This window comes from Syngnathus typhle, linkage group LG13 (genome assembly GCF_033458585.1).
Source record: "Syngnathus typhle isolate RoL2023-S1 ecotype Sweden linkage group LG13, RoL_Styp_1.0, whole genome shotgun sequence".
Lineage (NCBI taxonomy): Eukaryota > Metazoa > Chordata > Actinopteri > Syngnathiformes > Syngnathidae > Syngnathus > Syngnathus typhle.
Window position 1 is genome coordinate 1,920,722 of NC_083750.1, and position 16,503 is coordinate 1,937,224.

General features: G+C 43.7%; 1 protein-coding gene across 20 annotated transcripts in view; it reads left to right on the forward strand.

Annotated features, from left to right (window-relative positions):
• LOC133166020 (SUN domain-containing ossification factor-like) overlaps positions 1-16,503 on the forward strand; it is a 156,901-nt gene that overhangs the window by 112,506 nt on the left and 27,892 nt on the right. For 18 of the 20 annotated variants that reach the window (XR_009717684.1, XR_009717683.1, XM_061295991.1 and 15 more), the window contains 5 exons: positions 10,582-10,637; positions 10,880-10,962; positions 11,076-11,141; positions 11,247-11,312; positions 15,361-15,438. Coding sequence is in view for 18 of the 20 variants with exons in the window: in XM_061295991.1 (XP_061151975.1) it covers positions 10,582-10,637; positions 10,880-10,962; positions 11,076-11,141; positions 11,247-11,312; positions 15,361-15,438 (349 nt within the window). In the remaining 2 variants the exon portion in view is untranslated. The remainder of the gene's footprint in view (positions 1-10,581; positions 10,638-10,879; positions 10,963-11,075; positions 11,142-11,246; positions 11,313-15,360; positions 15,439-16,503) is intronic. The other 2 variants (XM_061295999.1, XM_061295986.1) reach the window with 1 other exon arrangement.

A 16,503-nucleotide genomic window follows, 5' to 3' on the forward strand; every position in this document is an offset into this window, starting at 1 on the left:
TGGGTTGAATCGGTTGAAAAATGTAGAAATGAGAAGGGAAAAGGAAATTGGGTGTGAATTTCAAAATAAAAGATGTGAAGTTTTTGGTTAGTGGGAAGTTGTGGAATAGGTAGAAAAATGATGAACAGTTGAAAGTTAGAATGGGTTGAATCGGTTGAAAAATGTAGAAATGAGAAGGGAAAAGGAATTGGGTGTGAATTTCAAAATAAAAGATGTGAAGCTTTTGGTAAGTGGGAAGTTGTGGAATCGGTAGAAAAGTAATGAACAGTTGAAAGTTGGAATGGGTTGAATCGGTTGAAAAATGTAGAAATTAGAGTGGAAAAACGAAATTTTAGAGAATTTTGGTTGAATTTCAAAATAAAAGATGTGAAGTTTTTGGGAAGTGGGACGTTGTGGAATAGGTAGGCAAAAGATGAACAGTTGAAAGTTGGAACGAGTTGAATCGGTTGAAAAATGTAGAAGTTAGAGCTGAAAAACGAAATTTTGTGAAAATTTGTCGGAATTTTTAACGTGAAAACGTGAAATTTTTGAATTTGGGAATTTTGGGAATGTCGAGAATCCTTCCGAATGTGATTAGAATGTGCTGAATGATGTGAATTTCAAATTGGAACGACGTAAACGTGAAATGTCGAATGTGCCATTAAGAATGAATGGGGAAAAATTTGTCGGAATTTGGGGAATTTTGCGGAATCGGAAAATGTTCGGAATGAGAAAAATACAAGCCACCCTTTCCTGAATATTTGGAATACGTGAAAAGTGGAATGGAGTGAATCGGGTGAATTTTGTGAAAGAAGAAGCGGGACAAAAAAGTGAGGAGAATAAAATATAATAATAATAATAACTAGAATTTTGCAATTTCTGGAGAAATTGCGTGTGAAGGCGAAATGTATGAATAACTTTTTCGGGGAATGCTGCCGAACGATGTTGAAACGTGTTGAATTACTTGAGAAATGTAGAATATTTGGAGAATTTGTGGTGAATTTCAAAATTGAAAGTTTGGAATATTTGGTAAGTGGGAAGTTGTGGAATAGGTAGGCAGAAGATGAACAGCTGAAAGTTGGAATGGGTTGAATCGGTTGAAAAATGTAGAAATTAGAGTAGAAAAACGAAATTTTGGAGAATTTGGTTGAATTTCGAATTTGGAATTTTTGGTAAGTGGGAAGTTGTGGAATAGGCAGGCAAAAGATGTACAGTTGAAAGTTGGAACGGGTTGAATCAGTTGAAAAATATAGAAGTTAGAGCAAATGTTGAATCCCCATAGAGAATGAATGGGAAAATAAAAAAAGCAATTGCGCCAAAATCTTTCTAAATTTGGAAAAAAAACAAAAAACGGCCTCAAGAGGTTCACTTTTGGGGTAAAAATGTTGAAACGGGTTAAATCGGACAAAAAACGAAAAAGTTAGCAATTGTAGCTATTTGGGGCACTTAGTGTTGAAATAAGGTCACTTCCGGTTTGATTCGGGTCATTTCCGGTCTAATTTGGGTCACTTCCGGTTTATTTGGGTCACTTCCGGTTTAAAACAGGTCACTTCCGGTTTAGCTGAGGTCACTTCTGGTTTATTTGGGGTCACTTCCGGTCTAAAAAGGTCACTTCCGGTTCATTTGTGGTCACTTCCGGTTTGATTTGGGGTCACTTCCGGTTTACCAGAGGTCACTTCCGGTCTATTTGGGGTCACTTCCGGTCTATTTGGGGTCACTTCCGGTTTATTTGGGTCACTTCCGGTTTAATTTGGGTCACTTCCGGTTCGTCTGAGGTCACTTCCGGTTTATTAGGGGTCATTTCCGGTCTAAAAAGGTCACTTCCGGTACATTTGGGGTCACTTCCGGTTTGATTTGGGGTCACTTCCGGTTTACCTGAGGTCACTTCCGGTCTATTTGGGGTCACTTTCGGTTTGATTTGGGGCACTTCCGGTTCATTCTGGGTTCATTGGTGGCACTTCAGGGTCATCCAAGATGGCCGCCACACTGGAATTGGGGGTCAAGGGTTGAATTGTGTAAGCATAGTGGAAGTGGGGGTGAATGGGAGTGAATGTGGTAAGCATAAGATGAATAAAGGGAATAAATGTGGAATGGGTTGAATCGGTCGAAAAATGTAGAAATTAGAGTGGAAAAACGAAATTTTGGAGAATTTGGTTGAATTTCAAATGTGAAAGTTCGGAATTTTTGGTAAGTGGGAAGTTGTGGAATAGGTAGGCAAAAGATGAACAGTTGAAAGTTGGAATGGGTTGAATCGGTTGAAAAATGTAGAAATTAGAGTGGAAAAACTGAATTTTGGAGAATTTTGGTTGAATTTCAAATTTGAAAATTTGGAATTTTTGGTAAGTGGGAAGTTGTGGAATAGGTAGGCAAAAGATGAACAGTTGAAAGTTGGAATGGGTTGAATCGGTTGAAAAATGTAGAAATTAGAGTAGAAAAACAGAATTTGAGAGAATTTTGGTTGAATTTCAAATTTGAAAATTTGGAATTTTTGGTAAGTGGGAAGTTGTGGAATAGGTAGGCAAAAGATGAACAGTTGAAAGTTGGAATGGGTTGAATCGGTTGAAAAATGTAGAAGTTAGAGGTGAAAAACGAAATTTTGTGAAATGTGGAATGTGCCATTAAGAATGGATGGGGAAAAATTTGTCGGAATTTTGGGAATTTTGCGGAATCGGAAAATTTTCGGAATGAGAAAAATACAAGCGCTCATGTCGTGAATATTTGGAATACGTGAAAAGTGGAATGGAGTGAATCGGATGAATTTTGTGGAAGAAGAAGCGGGACAAAAAAGTGGCGGGAATAAAATAGAATAATAATAATAATAAAGTAAATGGAGTAGAATAACATATGTGTGAAGGCCTTCGCCTTCACACAATAAAGTGAATGGAGTAGAATAACATAAGTGTGAAGGCCTTCGCCTTCACACAATAATAATAGAGAATGGTGTAGAATAACATATGTGTGAAGGCCTTCGCCTTCACACAATAAAGTGAAAAAAGTAGAATAACATATGTGTGAAGGCCTTCGCCTTCACACAATAATAATAATAAAGTAAATGGAGTAGAATAACATATGTGTGAAGGCCTTCGCCTTCACACAATAATAATAGAGAATGGTGTAGAACAGGGGTGGGCAAACTTTTTGACTCGCGGGCCGAACTGGGTTCTAAATTTGGACCGGAGGGCCGGACAAGGAGCAGATGGACGTAGGCGTTGTGTGAAGTCATATAAGCGACCTGTAAAGGTCATTGCATAAAAGATCTTGGCCTTTAGTAGGTAGTAAAGCATGGTTATTCCAAACAATTTTTTTGAAAACAAATGCATTTATTAACAGCATTAAAAAAATAATAATTCACTAAAAAACTGCTATCAGTGATTCTCATAAAATACGACACTGTTATTATGAATAACAATCTCCATCACTTCAGTGCCTGCAGGTCAGATTAATGAAAGATGTTTATCTTATGAGATCACATCAAACGGCAAACATTCTGACCAAATATATCATCTTGAAGAATCGGTGAAAGCATACGTTCAAATAAAGTAATCAAAACAGCAACACAGTGAGGGGTATCTGAAAATCAGAGCAGAGTTTTAACTCGCAAACACCTGGTAACAGAGGTGAGGAAACGGGAAACACCTCCTTAAAGTAAGCCTTAAGAACTTTACAGGTTAAGATTAGTCGCAAATAGGTGGTGCATCAATGTCCTTGAGCATCCTGCATTGTTTGAAAATGAGAATGGTCGCTAGTTTCAATCCCTGCTATGTGTACAAATCATATTCAAAATGCATTTTTTTACAATAAACTTGAGAGCCTCCCGTTCATTTTCAGTGGGAACAGTGTTGTCGGTGTCCCTTTTTTGCTAGTGCGTCATAGTCTGGAGTAAAATTTGTTGTGGCAATTCTTAGGCGAGATCCGAGGTGTTGGTCCGTTTACCTTGATCTGTGACGGGTTGATGTTGATGTGGCTGAACGTCACGTCGCGTATGTCGAGCCAAATTGTCCACTCTTTTTTAACATTCGGCACTCACTTCTTTTTTTCGGGCCACTCATTTTAATGGAAGGATTCCAGGGGAAGGTTTGTGGGTGGCTTTAGCGCAAAACTGCATCTGAAAGCTCAGCGCGCGAATTATAAAAATGCTGTCGTCAAAGCCCACGCTCTAAATTCGGGACTGATACGAATAGAGCGAGAGTGCGCCAAGTCTGTACTACTGAGTACGTACACGCACTTGTGAGTGTGCACCGAGCTTTCTGACACGGCTTCCGGTAGTAAATGCGCAGGCGAGCGCTTCGCCATCTACTGGGAAAACGCAGTCATTGCAGGCAAAATGACCAAAAAAAAAAAAGTTTAATAATACAATTTGTTCAGGGTTGGCGGGCCGGATTAAACGGTCCCGTGGGCCGGATGTGGCCCGCGGGCCGTAGTTTGCCCACCCCTGGTGTAGAATAACATATGTGTGAAGGCCTTCGCCTTCACACAATAATAATAATAGAGAATGGTGTAGAATAACATATGTGTGAAGGCCTTCGCCTTCACACAATAAAGTAAATGGAGTAGAATAACATATGTGTGAAGGCCTTCGCCTTCACACAATAAAGTGAATGGAGTAGAATAACATAAGTGTGAAGGCCTTCGCCTTCACACAATAATAAAGTGAATGGAGTAGAATAACATATGTGTGAAGGCCTTCGCCTTCACACAATAAGAGCCAGTGTGCATACAGACAGTAAAACTACAGGACGCTACGCAGAACGGGGAAGCGAGTTCAGGATCCTGACAGCCTGGAGTATGAAGCTGTTTGAGAGTCTGGTGGTGCGGGAGCGCAGGCTTCTGTACCTCTTCCCAGAGGGCAGAAGCTCGAACAAAGAGTGAGCGGGGTGACTCACAACACTCACAATCGTGGTCGCCTTGCGGGTGAGATGGGAGGTGTAAATGTCCTTCAAGGAGGGGAGCGAAGCACCAGCAATCTTACCAGCAGTGTTCACTATGCACTGCAGGGCCTTCAAGTTGTAGTCAGTGCAGCCGCCACCCCAAACAGCAATACAGCTGGAGAGGACGCTCTCAATGGTGCCGCGGTAAAATGTAGTCATGACGGCCGAAGGAGCGCTCGCTCACCTGAGTTTCCGCAGGAAGTACAGGCGGCGCTGGGCTTTCTTTGCCAGTGATGCGGTGTTGGTGGACCAGGAGAGGTCCTCACTGATGTGCACCCCCAGGAACTTGGCGCTGCTCACTCTCTCCACCACAGCACCGTCGATGGTCAGCGGCAGGTGTTGAGTGTGACCCTTCCGGAAGTCCACAACAATCTCCTTGGTCTTGTCGACGTTCAGCAGGAGGTTGTTGTCCCTGCACCACGTGGTCAGAAGGTCAACCTCCAGCCTGTATTGAGTCTCGTCTCCCTTGGTGATGAGACCCACCAGTCGTGTCGTCAGCAAACTTCACTATACGGTTGTCGCTGTAGGTTGCAGTGCAGTCACGCGTCAGGAGGGTGAAGAGCAGCGGACTGAGCACGCAGCCTTGGGGGGCCCCCGTGCTCAGCGTGATGCTGGCGGAGATTTTGTCGCCAACACGTACTACCTGTGGCCTCTGACAGAGGAAGTCCAGTAGCCAGTTGCAGAGGTAGGTACTGAGGCCCAGCGTGTCAAGTTTGCTGATGAGGCGTTGTGGCAAAATGGTGTTGAAGGCAGAATTGAAGTACACAAACAGCAATCTCACATACGAGTCCCTTCTCTCCAGGTGGGTGAGGGCCGAGTGGAGGGCAGAGCAGCTGGCATCCTCAGAGGACCGTTTGGCTCGGTACGCAAACTGGAAGGGGTCAATGGTGGGGGGGGAGAACGGATCGGATGTGCTCCATGACAAGCCGCTCAAAGCACTTCATGATGATGGGTGTAAGTGCCACGGGGCGATAGTCATTGAAGCAGGACGGAGCGGGTTTCTTCGGCACAGGTACGATGGTGGCAGCTTTGAAAAACAACGGGACGATGGCCTGCTGCAGGGAAGTGTTAAAGATGTCTGTGAAGACATCCGTCAGCTCACCAGCGCAGTCCTTCAGCGCTCGACCCGGGATGTTGTCAGGGCCCGCCGCCTTACGGATGTTGATAGCGGCAAGCACCCTCCTCACGCTGTCGGCGGAGAGGCACAGGGGCAGATCGTGTGAAGGGGGAGTGGCCTTCAGCGGGCAAGTGCTGTTCTGAGTGTCGAAGCGAGCAAAGAAGCGGTTGAGGTCATTGAGCAGACGGACGTCGCCTTCACAGCTCTGCGGCGCGGGCTTGTAACCCGTGATGGTCTGAATGCCCTGCCAAAGGCTCCGTGCGTCCCTGCTGTCCTTGAAGTGGGTGGTAATTTTGCACGAGAACGCCATCTTTGCATCTTTGATGCCCCGGGACAGGTCAGCCCTCGCAGTCCTCAAGCCAGCCTCATCCCCCGCTCTAAAGGCTTTGTCCCTGGCCCTCAGCAGCCTGAAGACAGCACCTGTCAGCCATGGCTTCCGGTTAGCCCGAGTGACGATGGATTTTGAGAGAGTCACATCATCAATGCACTTCCTGATGTAGGAGGAAACAGAGTCAGTATACTCCTCAACGTCTGTCCAATCGTCGCAAGTGGCAGCCCTCCTAAACATGTCCCAGTCAGTAGAGCCAAAGCAGTCACGCAGTGCATCAGAGGCACCCTCAGGCCACACCCGTACCTGCTTGCGAACTGGCCTGGACGCTTTCACCATTTGTCTGTATGCGGGCAAAAGCATAACAGTGATATGGTCAGAAAGTCAAAGATGGGGGAGGGGGGCGGCTTTGAAAGCTCCTTTATGCGAAGAGTAGACCAGGTCCAGGAAGCTGTCGCCACGCGTAGGAAAATTAACATGCTGGTGAAGCCTCGGAAAAACAGACTTCAGGTTAGCATGATTAAAATCCCCAGCAAAGATGGTGAAACCGTCAGGGTGCGCTGTCTGTTGTTCACTGACAGCCTGGTACAGTTCACTAAGAGCTGCGATCCTGTCGCCTTCGATGTTGGAAGGCGGGATGTAAACCGCGACTAGCAGAATCACGGTAAATTCCCTTGGCAGGTAAAAAGGACGGCACTTAATGATCACGAACTCCGCCAGTGGCGAGCAGTGCTTGCATACCACTACAGAGTCCCGGCACCATTCGTCACGGATGTAGAAGCATATTCCACCTCCACGAGATTTCCCCCCTTGTACAATGGCCCGGTCCGCCCGATAGCACGCTAGCCGCTCCAGATGTACGGCAGAGTCCGGAATGTTGACAGTCAACCATGTCTCAGTGAACACGAGCACACAGCAGTCCCGCACTGTCCGGTTTGTAGATCGCAGCAAGCGAAGGTAATCCATTTTGTTGTCCAGCGATCGAACATTCGCCAGAAGAATGGAAGGCACAGCCGGGCGAGCAGGGTTGGCCGCCAGCCTGGCCCGGACGCCCCCGCGTTTGCCCCTCTTCAGCCTCCTCGCACACCGCTTTCGACGCTTCCCAACCGGGGGAGGAATAGCAGACGAGCCCGGCGACGCTTCAGGACGTAGCAGTCCGAGCTCCTTTAATGTTCCCGCATCAAAGTCCAGAACTCGACAAAACTCGCTTTGGCCTGACACGGCTATGTCTATGTCAAGCAGAACCTGCCTGCCGTACTTGTAGCACGACTCGGTACGACGAGACGAACAAAAAAAACTGCCGGACAAACACTCATTAGACGGACAAAACACCGTTTGGGCGGGACAGACAGAGGTCGCTGCGTATGCACGCGCCGCCATCTTGATCCAGAATCGATTGTCATCGACAAAGGACGATTGATGGATTTAATGAATTGGAGTGACGCAGATGGTTTTATTAACGTGTTATTTATGTAATAGTTTTTTAATAACTCTGAATTTTACGTCAGCGCCGTTCTCAGCTCTTAGTTTGTGTTTATGTTTATGTTTGTGTTTAGCCCAGGAGTGGGCAAACTACGGCCCGCGGGCCACATCCGGCCCACGGGACCGTTTAATCCGGCCCGCCAACCCTGAACAAATTGTATTATTAAACTTTTTTTTTTTGGGTCATTTTGCCTGCAATGACTGCGTTTTCCCAGTAGATGGCGAAGCGCTCACCTGCGCATTTACTACCGGAAGCCGTGTCAGAAAGCTCGGTGCACACTCACAAGTGCGTGTACGTACGTACTCAGTAGTACGGACTTGGCGCACTCTCGCTCTATTCGTATCAGTCCCGAATTTAGAGCGTGGGCTTTGACGACAGCATTCTTATAATTCGCGCGCTGAGCTTTCGGATGCAGTTTTGAGCTAAAGCCACCCACAAACCTTCCCCTGGAATCCTTCCATTAAAATGAGTGGCCCGAAAAAAAGAAGTGAGTGCCGAATGTTAAAAAAAGAGTGGCCAATTTGGCTCGACGTACGCGACGTGACGTTCAGCCACATCAACATCAACCCGTCACAGATCAAGGTAAACGGACCAACACCTCGGATCTCGCCTAAGAATTGCCACTACAAGTTTTACTCCAGACTATGACGCACTAGCAAAAAAGGGAGACCAACAACACTGTTCCCACTGAAAATGAACGGGAGGCTCTCAAGTTTATTGTAAAAAAATGCATTTTGAATATGATTTGTACACATATCAGGGATTGAAACTAGCGACCATTCTCATTTTCAAACAATGCAGGATGCTCAAGGACATTGATGCACCACTTATTTGCGACTAATCTTAACCTGTAAAGTTCTTAAGGCTTAATTTAAGGAGGTGTTTCCCGTTTCCTCACCTCTGTTACCAGGTGTTTGCGAGTTAAAACTCTGCTCTGATTTTCAGATACCCCTCACCGTGTTGCTGTTTTGATTACTTTATTTGGATGTATGCTTTCACTGATTCTTCAAGATGATATATTTGGTCAGAATGTTTGCCGTTTGATGTGATCTCATAAGATAAACCTCTTTCATTAATCTGACCTGCAGGCACTGAAGTGATGGCGATTGTTATTCATAATAACAGTGTCGTATTTTATGAGAATCACTGATAGCAGTTTTTTAGTGAATTATTATTTTTTTAATGCTGTTAATAAATGCATTTGTTTTCAAAAAAACTTGTTTGGAATATCCATGTTTTACTACCTACTAAAGGCCAAGATCTTTTATGCAATGACCTTTACAGGTCGCTTATATGACTTCACACAACGCCTACGTCCATCTGCTCCTGGTCCGGCCCTCCGGTCCAAATTTAGAACCCAGTTCGGCCCCCGAGTCAAAAAGTTTGCCCACCCCTGGTTTAGCCTGTTGTTGCTCACGTGTTGTTGCGACGCTGCGTCAGCAGCGCGGCAGTTGTTTACATAAAGGACAAAGATTGACTCGACGAGCTGCTGCTGACGCGACGTTGCGCTGCTGTCGTCACTTGAAATTCAAATTACAGTAATCCCTTGCTACATTGCGATTCGTTTATTGCGGTTTCAGTTTTTTTTTGGGAAGATTTTTGAAAAAAAAAACATAAGTCGCTCCTGAGTATAAATCGCCCCCCCCACCCAAACTATGAAAAAAAAACGCGATTTATAATCCGGAAATTACGGTATATAAATCGCTCCGGAGTATAAATCGCATTTTTGGGGGCAATTTATTCGACAAAATCCAACACCAAGAACAGACATGAAAAAGCAACAACAGGCTAAACGATACGGTATGCTAACGTGACAAACACAAACGAAGAGCTGAGAACGGGCCTGACGTAACATTCAGTTATTTAAAAAAATTATTACATAAATAACACGTTTATAAAACCATCTGTCACTCCAATTCATTAAATCCAGTCCTTTGTCAACAATGCCGTGTGCCGCGCCGCAGTTCAAATTATTCCACAGGCCCATACAAATATATATAAACTATATTTTAAATAACTATCACATAAACAACAATATTATCAAACCATTTGTGTCACTCCAAATCATTAAATCCATCGATCAAATTTTTCGTCTTTTATCGATCGTCCTTTGTCAACAATGCCGTGTGCCGCGCCGCTGTTCAAATTATTCCACAGGCCCATACAACGATATATAAACTATATTTTAAATAACTATCACATAAACAACAATATTATCAAACCATTCGTGTCACTCCAAATCATTAAATCCATCGATCAAATTTCTCGTCCTTTATGTCATCCTGGTGACAGAGGACATGTCCAGAAGATATGGCGCTTTAAAGTGTTAATTACTTTATTTGATTTTTTCGCTCTATTTTTCATGGTTTGAATATGTTCAAGATAAAGATATCAAAGCATGTGAAGTGATCAACTATACTAAAATGAACATGTGAAGTGGTCAACTATACTTGTAAGTGATGTGTTAATGATCAAGTAAAGATTTGTGAAAAAAAACATATAAGTCGCTCCTGAGTATAAGTCGCCCCCCCCCCCTCACCCAAACTATGAAATAAAACGCAACTTATTGTCCGGAAATTACGGTAATCACGTTATGTCAAATGATCCTACTTTCCCACTACTAAAATGGTTTGAAAATTAATGCTACCATCATTTTTCATAAATAACATAGATGAGAAAAATGCCATTGATGCATATCACATCGCATATACCTGTTGTAATATTTGAATCATTTATATTTTTGTAGGTTGAGCTGCTCTCTCACTTTGGCTCTGAACATTTCTGCCCTCTCAGTCTCATTAGGTATGTACTAGTCAGCCTACTGTGGCTTCAGCACACCCACAAAGGATCAATACACTTTCAGCTTCGATTTTATTGAGAAGAGAGTGTTCACTTTGTCGGTTCATGCGATTGGTTAAATGACTTGTTTTGCTATAATTGTTTAGATTAGAAAATGAAGGCTGTCTTTGACCCAGTTATGCAAACACATTTAGAAAAACAACTTGTATACGCATCCATAGAAGAGAATTACTTGCTTTTTCCAGAGTGTTTGGGACAAGCATGGTGGAAGAGTATGAAGAAATAGCTGAGCCTTCTGAAAGAGCGGAAGATCAGGACGATGACTTGGGTATATATTTTAATGTATTTTAGTTTGGTAGATTTCTCATTTTGGTCTGTTGAGTTTGTTTATTCATATCATTTTGTAAATAGTGTGTCAGAAGGATTGTTTTCCTCCTTCAGATTATGCATCTGGCTATGGACCTGGTGAAGTCAAGTATTCCAAGAATCTGATTGGCTCAGCTAAAGGTAAGAAAGCAACAACCCGTTTTGTTTCTGAACCATAACAAAGCTTGAAAAGGCACACTTGTATATTTTGACTCATCTTTTTCTTCATGTATTGTTTATCCTCAGATGTTATTTTGAACATGGTCAATAATATTGCCGTGAATGTTCTTGGTGGCAACTCGGAAATGGAAGGTATGTCCCCAGTCTTTAACCACATGCAGTCTATATTATATTATATTATATTATATTATATTATATTATATTATATTATATTATATTATATTATATTATATTATATTATATTATATTATATTATATTATACAGGGATGAGAATCTTCCGAGGATTTCAGTGTTTTTTTCCGTCGGGAGTATCATTTTTGTGAACCTTGTAGATCCGTTGAGAAAATTGTTTTTATATGAGGGGGGGGGGGACTGCTGGCAGCAGTATTGCGACAACAGCTGAATTGTTTTCGGCAGCATTTTGGCGCTACTTTCGTCACATCATTTGCCTACTCCTTTGCCTGATTAGCATAAGTTCTAGCCAGCAGGGCGAAGGTTTTAGAGAAAAAAGACGAGGATCGTGCCAGGGAAATAGACAAGTCGAAGGGGATCAGGAACCTGCTTCAGATGGGCATGGCTCGAGAGCAGCGTCATCTTGCAACTCGGAACACAAAGACGCTATTAAAGCAATGCGACAGTGAGCGCCCGGCGCGCTGCGGTTGCACAATCGGACTAAATTAAGCTCCCTGTGCACTTAGGTCCACTTGAATTTTGGAAAGTACATTAGGAGTTTAAAAATATTTTCTAAATTTCAGCGACTCTGAAATTGGCTCTACCACAATAATGCAACCAGCGCGGTGCAGTTGCGTGGTCGGCGACACGCTTTGGTTGCGCGATCGGACAAAAATGCGCTAAAAAGCTTTAAAAAGTTTTGGAACGGATTAAAATTTTTCCATTATTTGTAATGGGAAAAATAGATTCGGAATTCGACCGATTCACTTCTTGAACAGCCTTCTGGAACGGATTATAGTCGAAAACCGAGGCTTGACTGTATTATATTCACCTTGGTAGCCCACCAAGCAGGAATATTTTTTTTAACAAAACTGTTGAAATTGAGTGATGAAATTAATGGTTTTGGAGTTGCTATACTGCCAAAATCCAGGAGTTTCCAGGAAGCTTTTCCCCCTGAGCCCCCTCCGGGGCGTTGCCCCTGGCCCCCTGCAGCCCCCAATGGGGTCCTGTGGGCCCTGTGGCCTCCAATAGGGGCCTGTGGCCCCTGCAGCCCCAGTAGGAAGGAAGTGGCCCCTGGCCCACTGCGGCCCCCGTTGGGGCCCCCTGCGGCAAGTGGGGGTGGGCACATTATATTACCGTATTTTCCGCCCTATAAGGTGCACCTGAAAACCTAAATTTTTATCAAAAGTCGACAGTGCGCCAAATAGTCCGGTGCGCCTTATATATGGATCAAGTGATGAATTTGTTGATCCATACTGGTTGTACACAGCGCTCTGCCAAAATGTTTTAGTACGTTTTAGTACGACTAGTAAATTACAAGGTCGCATCGCTTCCCAACATTACGGTAACTGTAGTCAGGGGGCGTCACCGAATAGCTGTTGTACCCGCGAGGCTATTTCATTTCAAAATAGGCTGCTCCGTTAATGTTTCGAGTAAATCTACGGATCGATATGGAAGGGAAACATAGGTAAGAAGTACCAATGCGTTAGATCGAACTTTAGTCAGTTCTGATAATTTTATAGGAGATCGTTTGAGAAACGCGATTGTTTACACTTTGCTGAGGCTCATGGGAGATTGCGAGCTGAGGCTCATAGGAAATTGCGGACGGCTAATGCTATAACGATAGCTGCTATACGCGCGAGGCTATTTCATGTCAAAATAGGCTGCTCTGTTCATGTTTCGAGTAAACCTACGGATCGATATGGAAGGGAAACATAGGGAAGTAGTACCAATGCGTTAGATCGAACTTTAGTCAGTTCTGATCATTTTATAGGAGATTGTTTGAGAAACGCGATTGTTTACACTTTGCTGAGGCTCATGGGAGATTGCGAGCTGAGGCTCATAGGAAATTGCGGATGGCTAATGCTATAACGTTAGCTGCTATATGCGCGAGGCTATTTCACGTCAAAATAGGCTGCTCTGTTCATGTTTCGAGTAAATCTACGGATCGATATGGAAGGGAAACATAGGTAAGTAGTACCAATGCGTTAGATCGAACTTTAGTCAGTTCTGATCATTTTATAGGAGATCGTTTGAGAAACGCGATTGTTTACACTTTGCTGAGGCTCATGGGAGATTGCGAGCTGAGGCTCATAGGAAATTGCGGATGGCTAATGCTATAACGATAGCTGCTATACGCGCGAGGCTATTTCATGTCAAAATAGGCTGCTCTGTTAATGTTTCGAGTAAATCTACGGATCGATATGGAAGGGAAACATAGGTAAGTAGTACCAATGCGTTAGATCGAACTTTAGTCAGTTCTGATCATTTTATAGGAGATCGTTTGAGAAACGCGATTGTTTACACTTTGCTGAGGCTCATAGGAGATTGCGAGCTGAGGCTCATAGGAAATTGCGGATGGCTAATGCTATAACGATAGCTGCTATACGCGCGAGGCTATTTCATGTCAAAATAGGCTGCTCCGTTCATGTTTAGAGTAAATCTACGTATCGATATGGAAGGGAAACATAGGTAAGTGGTACCAATGCTAAGATCGAACTTTAGTCAGTTCCAATCATTTTATAGGAGATCGTTTGAGAAACGCGATTGTTTACAGAGGGCTCGTTGGTTATTGGCTAGTGGGTGCATACCGCAACCCTAGTCAACCTCAGTTTGTTGCAGTAAAGCTTCTATTTTATGCGCCTTATAGTCCGGTGCGCCTTATATATGGACAAAGTTTTAAAATGGGCCGTTCATTGAAGGTGCACCTTATACCCCGGTGCGCCTAATAGGGCGCAAAATACGGTATATTATTATATATTATTATATTATACTATATTCCACCCTTAGCTTCCCATGTTGAGTAGATTCATTTCTTTTATAGTTGAAAAGATGAAACAATATTAAATGTTAAATTAATGTCTTCCTCAAGCTTACAATCCAATCTGAGTAGCATCATCTTTCTATTGGATAGCATTAAACTTTGTGGGTATGCCCAGGGACGTGCGACGCCATCATGAAAAGGGGAAAAACTAATTCAATTGTTTTTGTCAGTCATTTTCCTTTTAATCTCAATAATTGTTGAATTTTTATTGTTATTTTAATACCGAAGACGATTCGCTCAAAGGAGCCAACGTCCTGTCTAGCCTCCTCTGAGGATTGCGTAATGATTACGCCGTAATCATATGGCTGCCTATTGACAGGCTATGCAGTTAGACCAGTGGTGGGCAAACTACGGCCCGCGGGCCACATCCGGCCCACGGGACCGTTTAATCCGGCCCGCCAACCCTGAATAAATTGTATCAAACATCTTTTGGGTCATTTTGCCTGCATTTACTGCTTTTCTCCAGTAGATGGGGAACCGCTCGCCTGCGCATTTACTACCGGAGGCCATGTCAGAAAGCTCGGTGCACACTCACAAGTGCGTGTACGTACTCAGTAATACGGACATGGGGCACTGGCGCTCTATTTGTATCAGTCCCGAATTTAGAGCGTGACGACAGCATTCTTGTAATTCGCGCGCTGAGCTTTCAGATACAGTTATACGCTAAAGCCACCCACAAACCTTCCTCTGGAATCCTTCTATTAAAATGAGTCGCCCAAGGAAAAGCAAGGTGGAGACAGTGCCGAGTGTTTAATAAAGAGTGGCCAATTTGGCTCGACGTACGCGACGTGACGTTCAGCCACATCGACATCAACCCGTCACAGATCGAGGTAAACGGATCAACACCTCGGATCTCTCCTAAGAATTGCCACAACAAATTTTACTCCAGACTATGACGCACTAGCAAAAAAGGGAGACCAACAACACTGTTACCACTGAAAATGAAGGGGAGGCTCTTAAGTTTGTTGTAAAAAAAAATGCATTTTGAATATGATTTGTACACATTGAAACTAGCGACCATTCTCATTTTAAAACAATGCAGGATGCTCAAGGACATTGATGCACCACCCGTTTGCGACTAATCTTAAGATGTAAAGTTCTTAAGGCTTACTTTAAGGAAGTGTTTCTAATTTCCTCACCTCTGTTACCAGGTGTTTGTGTGTTAACTCTGCTCTGATTTTCAGATACCCCTCACCGTGTTGCCGTTTTGATTACTTCATTTGGATGTATGCTTTTACCGATTCTTCAAGATGATATATTTGGTCAGAATGTTTGCCGTTTGATGTGATCTCATAAGATCTTTCATTAATCTGACCTGCAGGCACTGAAGTGATGGAGACTGTTATTCATAATAACAGTGTCGTATTTTATGAGAATCACTGATAGCAGTTTTTTAGAGTTAGAGAGTTAGAGTTAGAGTCAGCTTTATTGTCAATTATTATAATTCTTGTAATGCTGTTTATAAATGAATTTGTTTTCCAAAAACTTGTTTGGAATATCCATGCTTTACTACCTACTTAAGGCCAAAATCTTTTATGCAATGACCTTTACAGGTCGTTTATATTACTTCACACAAACACTACGTCCATCTGCTCCTGGTTCGGCCCTCCGGTCCAAATTTAGAATCCAGTTCGGCCCGCGAGTCAAAAGGTTTGCCCACCCCTGAGTTAGACTGAACTGCTCTGTCTTTATGTCTCTGTTTAAGTGTTCAAACACTGTGGCTACATTAATTAATTTCCGTAGTTAAGCTGGTTTATATAATATCTTGTGTTTTTTGTCATCTGTCTGTAACGTTGTGTTTCTTTACATCCGGGTGTCAAACTCGATGCCCGAGCCACCTCATCTGGCTCCTCTCAACGTGGAGGAGTAGCGACTCTACTCCGAGTCTCTCCCGGATGACCAAACTTCTCACCCTATCTCTAAGGGAGAGCCCGGACATCCTGCGGAGAAAACTCATTTCGGCCGCTTGTATCCGGGATCTCGTTCTTTCGGTCACGACCCATAGCTCGTGACCATAGGTGAGGGTAGGAGCGTAAATCGACCGGTAAATTGAGAGCTTTGCCTTTTAGGCTCAGCTCTCTCTTTACCACGACGGACCGGTACAGAGTCCGCATTACTACCGACGCTGCACCGATCCGCCTGTCGATCTCGCGCTCCATCCTCCCCTCACTCGTGAACAAGACGCCAAGATACTTAAACTCCTCCACTTGGGGCAGGATCTCATCCCCGATCCGGAGAGGGCATTCCACCCTTTTCCGATCGAGGACCATGGACTCGGATTTGGAGGTGCTGACCCTCATCCCGACCGCTTCACACTCGGCTGCGAA